This window comes from Myripristis murdjan, chromosome 1 (assembly GCF_902150065.1).
Source record: "Myripristis murdjan chromosome 1, fMyrMur1.1, whole genome shotgun sequence".
In the NCBI taxonomy this organism is placed as follows: Eukaryota; Metazoa; Chordata; class Actinopteri; order Holocentriformes; family Holocentridae; genus Myripristis; species Myripristis murdjan.
The window spans coordinates 1,436,340-1,443,944 of NC_043980.1; the positions used below are offsets into that span (position 1 = coordinate 1,436,340).

A 7,605-nucleotide genomic window follows, 5' to 3' on the forward strand; every position below is an offset into this window, starting at 1 on the left:
TGTGAGTTGCTGACTTGGTTGTGACTACTGGGGATCCAAATACATAAATAAGTAAATAAATAAAATAAGAATGATAAAAAGTTCATTTCAATGCTTGTGAAGCACAAGAAAACTGATCCAGCATCACTGATCTGACCTTTAAATAGATCATTTTAATGATCTATTTAACAGCATTTTAATGACCATGTAACAGCACTGCTTAGTTAGGGCATCACTGAATGTACTATATATTTGTGTTTTTGGCGTCTTATAATCCCATCCAGGTTGGGGCGAGTCACAGGATGTGAAAATAAAGTAAATTCAATCATTTGGCCTTGGAAATTGGGATGGTGACATTTTGACACAGAACTACAAATCAGCATTTAGCTGCACTCTGTCCAGCAGCTTCCCGGGTTTTGATTTTTTCATCCTTTATTTATCCAGGAAGGTCCCACTGAGATAGAAGATCTCTTCTTCCAGGGAGTTCTGGTCGAGAGGGCCGGTCCGGATGGACAGACCGGCTGGAGGCGGTGGCTCAGCTCAGTCTGCACACTGTTGGACCCTCCGTCCACCAATAAGACAAGAGCACCAGTACTGGACCAGCAAGGTCAGGGTTCCAGTCTGGATTGGCACTGATGACACTAGAAACGTACCAGTAAGGCAAGTGAACATATTTGGTTCTGGAAACTTTCAGAGGAAACCAGTCCAATTCTCTGACACCGGAACAGGATGGGATCAGAACAGGACTGGTCCGATCCTGATCTGGTCCTGATCTGGTCCTGGTCTGGTCCTGGTCTGGTCCTGGTCTGGTCTTGGTCTGGTCCTGATCTGGGGGTCAGTAGCTGTTCTCGTGTCCGGCCAGGATGTACAGGTTGCTGGGCTCAGTTGGGTGGTCTGTGGCTCTGCTCTCTAGCACCACCACCCTGCCGGAACAGGAACAACAACAAAATCAGCACATTCACATTCAGGAGCGTCCGGCTGCAGGCCCACAGAGAAGCCTCTGACCTGCCAAGCCGCCCCGGACCCCAACCTCAACCTTTGACCTACATCACTGACGGGTCATGTCATGTCGTTGCCTGGATGGGGATACTTGTCATGATCTCCTGCTCTTTCCTGTAGTGCCACCAGCAGGCCATCACACAGGTAAACAGACAGACAAGTGAAAAGACAGACAGATGAACAGACAGGTGAGCAGACAAGTGAGCAGACAGGCAGATGAACAGACAGACAGGGAAATGGACAGGCGAACAGACAGGTGAACAGAAAGACAGGTAAACGGACTGGTGAACAGACAGGTAAAAAGAGAGACAGGTGAACAGACAAGTGAGCAGACAGACAGGTGAACAGACAGACGGGTGAACAGGCAGGTGAACAGATGGGTGGAGAGACAGGTAAACTGGCTGTCTCACCTGTCGGACCCCAACAGGCGGAACATCCTGCTGCTGTCGCTGATCTCCTGAGTGATCTGCAGAAAAAATAAGACATGTTACCATGGTGACCGACAGGGTGGCGGTGCCAGTCTCTGATTGGATAATTACCTCATTAGACTTGAAGCTCCGCCCCTGCATGCCGTGTCTCCAGAAGGCCAGAACGCTGTCCTGTAAACACACTGAAGAAGAGGAGGGGAGAGGAAGGTCACTGAGCCGGTCTGAACTGGTTTAAGGTGGTCCATGGTGGTTTCCGTAGAATTCAGGTGGTTCAAGGTATTCTAAAGTGGTCTGAGGATGTTTAATCTGGATTAAGGTGGCTGAGGGAGATTAAAGGTGCCTTCACAGTGGTGCTTTAAAGTGGTGTAAAGAGGGATAAGGTGGTTTAAGGTACCTTTAAGTGGTTCAAGTTGGTTCATGGTAGTTTACAGTCAATTCAGGCTGTTTAAGGTGTTTTAAGGTGAGCTGAGGTAGTGTGAACTGGATTAGGTTTGGTTGGTTTAGATTTATAGATGTGAAAGGGAGGCCAGTTTAAAGTGTTTCAAGGTGCTTGAGGCTGTTGTGGGAGACCTAAGGTGCTTTACAAAAGGGGATTAAGGTAGTTTAAGGTGGTTGGCTTTAAGGTTAGCAGAAAGAGTGTCAGCTGATTTAAGGTGGTTGAAGGCGGCTTAAGACGTTTAAGGGGGTCTTAAGGTGCCTTAAGATGGTTTAAGGTGGTTTACGGCACACTAATGTGCTTCTGACTGGTTTGACAAGGCTAAAAGGCCTTAAGGGGGTTTAAAGGGATTCATGACGGTTCAAGGAGGTTTAAGGTGATTTACCAACAGACTCAATCTGGAAGTTGAAGGTGAGCTCGGCTGAAAGCTTCTTGCTGGACTTCAGCTTCCCCTGCAGATTGACGATCTTTATACAACCTGCAGAAAACAGGAAATAAACATCAGCACATTACCAACTAACAAATAACCAAAAAAAAAAAAAAATCTCTCTTTAATTGATAAAGGACTTGAGGTCCCTGCTGTTCCTTATCATCATCACTGGTTTTATGTTGAGCTGTCAGACCTGGAACTAAACTGAATTCAAATTAATCAACAGGTAACAACATGAGGAACTTCCTTAGGGCAGCCGGGAGACACACCACTGGAGACGGCCAACGTGTTTACTTGTTTTTATGGTTCCTTCTGACAGCACTAAGCCCCTTGTTTTATTATTATTATTATTATTATTATTATTATTTTGTTTCACCTGCACAATCTGTGGTTTCTTTGTGGTTCTTATTTTTTGATGTGTAAATAATGAACTTACGGTCCAGGCAGACCAGGATGGCGTCTCTCTCCAGTTGGGTGACATGGATCACGCAGGTTTGAGGGTTTTCTGGAGGAGGAGAACATGTGAGAACCGTATGTGTTTTTTTTAAATCCATCATCCAATAAAAATCGTCACGCACAGAAACCTTGTACGCTGAGTCCGATGCGTTTCCTGATTCTATTCGCTGCCAAGATTAACAATACAAGGCAAAAGGAAAACAATGATGGACAGAGGTGTCGGTGTCAACATGATTGACACAAGTCGTATTTGTTTTCATAGGTGCGACAATTTCAGATAAAAAATGTCTTTACCTTCACTTCTTCTTCTTCATCATCATCATCATCATCATTCCAGACTCACAGGAATACCTGTTCCATCTGTTGTCCTGCTGCTGTGACCTCTGACCTCTGACCTCTGACCTCTGGCTGGCTGTTTGTGACGTTGGTGATGGAGCAACTGAAGCCTACTCAACTTTTGAGCTTGTTGTTTATTTTATTTTATTAGTTTATCTGAAGTGGACAATGAATGTGCCAGAATTAGGAATTAAGATTAAGAGGGCAAATTTCCACCTGCAGTCCCTGGCCAGGCCAATATAATAAAAATATAACTTATATTATAATTAACTTATATTACTTAAATGTGCTAAATGTTGGACGTATTACAGAAACTCCCTGTCTGACATCTTAAACTAAGACAGGAAGAGTGTAGGACAGGAGGTTTGCCAGTTTGCCATTAGGAATCCTTCCTCATCTCACTTCATCCTGTTTAATCTCAGTTCAGGAAATCCAAAATACTCAATCCAACATCACTTATCAACTTTTACATCTGTTACCTAGCAACCGATACTGCTTTTCTCCTCATGCTAAAGCTAACATGTAGTTAATGGGGATGACGGCTGATCTGTCAGGTTTTCTGGTGCAGCTGGAAACAAGCCGGAGACCGTTGCCGTTTCTTTTATTGCACAAGTCGAAAGTTTCTCGAACAGAATTTTAGGTCCCGACGACATTTCTGCCAATGTGTCCCGGACCGTTTACCTTCACAAACCCACAAAAACCAAAATGGAAACCAGAGCGCTTCCCATACCAACATCTTGTCTTGGCACATGGTTCAGTCTGCCATAAGGCTTGTGGGGGAATATAAGTTCAGCCTGCTGGCATTTGTTGGTTCTGTCAAAGCAACTAAAGAGCAGCCATACGGATTCAAGAAGTGAGCCCTCACTACCTACAGTTAGGACGGCCTAACACTCAAATTAAAGTTAGAGGAGTCTATTTAAGATTTCATGAAGTTAGGGTCGGAGCGTGGGCCTAGGAACTCTTCATCTGTAAATCCCAAACCTAGTTACCATGGTTACCACACAGCTCAGACAGGACGTTCCTGTGATGAGGGCCCTGAGGTGTTGGTACCTGACTCCCGGAGCTCGGGACAGGACGAGTTGGGGTCGAGGGTCTGGAAGCCGACGGGCTGGGTGGGTTCGGACCCCCGGCTGAGGCCCAGGCAGATCAGAGGGTACGGCTGCTCCGGGACCACCAGCAGCTCAAACACCTCCAGAGGACAGGGGGGCTGGAAGTCCACGTTCTGGGGACGGGATGAAGACACAGGACGGCTTGAGATGCAGATGGAGATGCATTTTAATACCAGGTGTAAACAGGGCCTCGGGTTGCCCTCTAGTGGTTAAACCGAGCAGCTGCTGTTCTGCAGGAGATTCAGCCACTTTGAAGGACCACTGTCACAGCAGACAGATATTTGAGATGCTGCACCTTGTTCCTCCTCTCACCAGTCAAGCTTCATCTGTTTTCTGTACTTACCTGTCTTATAGAGCACTGAGTGATCAGTTTGTTAAATCTGACAGTTTTTTCTCTTTAGACAGTAACACTAACACGCAGTAACTGCATGTGTGTGTGATGTTATTGGGTCCTTTAACTGAACTCCTGAGTGAGGAAATCAAGAGTTTTTAACTTTTAAATGCTTTTAACCTCATTGCATATATTTAATATTAGTATTTCTGAATTTATCCCTAAAATGTCACTTAAAAATATAAAAACATAATTTACTCATTAAATGGAAACTAACATGTTCAGTTCACTGTTAAGCTATCAAAAATTCACTGCTCCCTGATCTGCTAAATTAAAGGATAATCATCAATGCCTTGACTGGCCCTTTAATTAAAACAAAGACTGAGATTCTCCTGAAATGTTCCTTCAGTCGGCAGAGGTTTTTCAAAAACTTCAAAACTTTCAAAACTCCAGGATGAAAGTGATCTGATTGGATTAAATATGAAAACTGAGTTTTTCCAAAGAAGATTACGAAGTTTCTAATCCAGAAGATCTGGACCTGGACTTTGTAATCCAGTCCAACCTGAAATCAGGATTAAATGCTGCCTTTGGGGGTTTTCAAAACTCACAGCAGGAATCTGGATCAATTTAATACCAAAAGTCAGATTATTTAAATCACTCTATGTTTATTAGATGCATTGTTGTCAAAGTGCTATGCTATGCTATTTTTGCTATATCTAAAACTATAGATACCAAAATTGTGTACACTTCATTGCTGTAATTATTTGCTGTAATTTTTGCTGCCAGGAGAATGCCACTTATCAAGACCCTTGAGGGTTTTTAGGCAATTCTCCCTCATGTTTCCTTGAAAATTTTATACTGTATCTTTTTATATTTTTTATCTGTATACATAAAGAAACCAAACCAAACCAAACCAGTCCAAATGCAGAGTCTGGATATCCAGATCCCGTGGTATCTGGATCAGCATTATCCAGTCTGACAGTGGTTTGAAGCGTTTAGGTGGCACATTGGAAGCTCCGACATCTGCGCGTTTTCAGTCTGAAAAACAATTTCCTTGTGGGTGGTCAGAATGATGATCCCAGCATTTCAGAAGACAGAAGCAGCTGAAAGCACGACGTCCTTCCTCACAACAGCGTCTCAGTGTAAAAACACTTTATGTGACAGCGTTCACACACACTGAATGGGCTGTGTGTTCAGTCTGACATGCACAGGTTGCAGCAGGAACACATTCACTGAGTTCAACATGATTTAGAGCCCAGTCTCAGAATTACTTCTACACACTATTTCAGTCTCAAAGGACTTTACATGCCCACGTCACACATCGTCTTTCCAAGTCAGGCTTAGTCTGTCACCACAGCTGATGTCAACCACATGATGAATGTATGTCTTTACTGCTGCAATATTTTGGAGGACTGATGCACATATTTACACATGATGCATAATCTTTTTTTTTTTTTTTTTTTTTTTACAACTTTATACATAATACACTTACTTTTTTTTTTTTTTTTTTTAATAATGCTAAGGCACATACTTTTATATTTCTCATTTATTTTTCTAGTTCTTGTAATTGAATTCTTCTCTTGAGAAGTTTCCCCTCAGGAATCAATGAAGTATTTCTGATTCTGATTGTTCCTGAAGGTTTTTTCTGCTCATAAATAGTTCAGTAAGTTTATAAAAATGTCTTTGCAGTGAACTGTCATGTCAGCAGCTGTCTCTGATCAGCAGTGTGAAGACGTGACTTTCACTCCTCAGATCTGACACAGAGACACTGAGGAACCAGACCCAACCATAAAGCCCGGGTACAGAGGCTGAGTGAAGGTGCTGCTGAAGGTGTGGAGGTGGATCAGTGTGTCAGAGGAGACACTGTAGAAGGACAGAGAGCCAGCAGGCCAGTTCAGATACACTGCCACTCTCTTAGAGGAGGAGGGGACAGAGATGACTGTTGGTCTGTTATTATGTCTGGCAATGAATCTTCCATCAGAGCACATCAGACTCCAGGAGTTTTTATTAAATCCAAGCCAGCTGTCATCACTGACTCCTCTCCTGCTGATTCCTCTGTAAGTCACTGCTATAGAAACTTCTCCTCTCCACTCGACCTCCCAGTAGCAGCGACCAGTCAGACCATCTCTACACAGGATCTGTTCCCAGTCCTCAAACCTCTCTGGGTGATCAGGATATGGCTGCTCCTCTCTCACTGCTGTCACCTTCCTATTGTCCTCAGACAGGACGAGGTTTCTGTTTGCTGTGTTTGTGTCCAGTTTGAGTTCACAGGAATCTGATGGAGAGAACAAGACACAACAGACCTGCTGTGGTTATTATCTGCTGATTTAGTAACAGTTTGATTATTGATTTGTTTACACTTTGATGAAGACACATGGTGTCAGCCGTCCTCTTCATTCACAGCAGGATCTGAATGAATTCAGCAGGTAAAAGCAGCTGAGAACAAAGAGCAGAAACTGCAGCTGCACCATCTAAACAGCTGAAGGTTTTGTGTTGATGAATCAAACTAAATCCACACTTACACTTCCTCAGGCCTGGTTTCAACCTCTGCTCTCCACCATGGTCCACCCTGGAGGAAGAAACAGAGTCAGAGCAGCAGATTCTCTTTGAGGATGGAAACATGGGCAGTAAATAACCTTCCCTATGAAGGATTTAGCAGACCACGTCACTCATATCCACCATTCAACATGAAACAATACTCCTCAGGCCTCTAGAAGACATTGTGTATGTCTCTCCATACCTGAGAGCCTCCAGTCTCCAGGTTGGATCCTCCAGTCCAGCAGAGAGCAGCTTCACTCCTGAGTCTCCTGGATGATTGTAGCTCAGGTCCAGCTCTCTCAGATGGGAGGGGTTGGAGCTCAGAGCTGAGGCCAGAGAAGCACAGCCTTCCTGTGTGAGCAGACAGCCTGACAGCCTGCACACCATCACAAACACAATCAGTCCACCACATCATCTGCTTTGTGTTCTCACAAAAACCTACACAGCTTAGGAATGTGTTCAGTGACATGAATCTGCATGGAAATCAGGACTGAACTGGTCATGTGTTGAGCAGGTTGAGGAATCCTGACCTGAGAGCCTCCAGTCTGCAGTGTGGACTCTCC

The 7,605-nt window shown here is 44.1% G+C and overlaps 1 protein-coding gene across 1 annotated transcript; it reads right to left on the reverse strand.

Moving 5' to 3' along the window:
- Positions 1-505: 505 nt before the first annotated feature.
- Positions 506-5,471, reverse strand: LOC115356995 (mitogen-activated protein kinase kinase kinase kinase 3-like). The gene is made up of 8 exons (XM_030048315.1): positions 5,414-5,471; positions 4,115-4,375; positions 2,709-2,777; positions 2,228-2,320; positions 1,518-1,588; positions 1,389-1,444; positions 808-902; positions 506-774 (listed from the first exon to the last, which is right to left on the reverse strand). Exons 1-7 carry the CDS (start codon positions 5,469-5,471, stop codon positions 815-817), a joined length of 696 nt encoding a protein of 231 aa, XP_029904175.1. The 3' UTR covers positions 506-774; positions 808-814.
- Between the last annotated feature and the right edge of the window lie 2,134 nt (positions 5,472-7,605).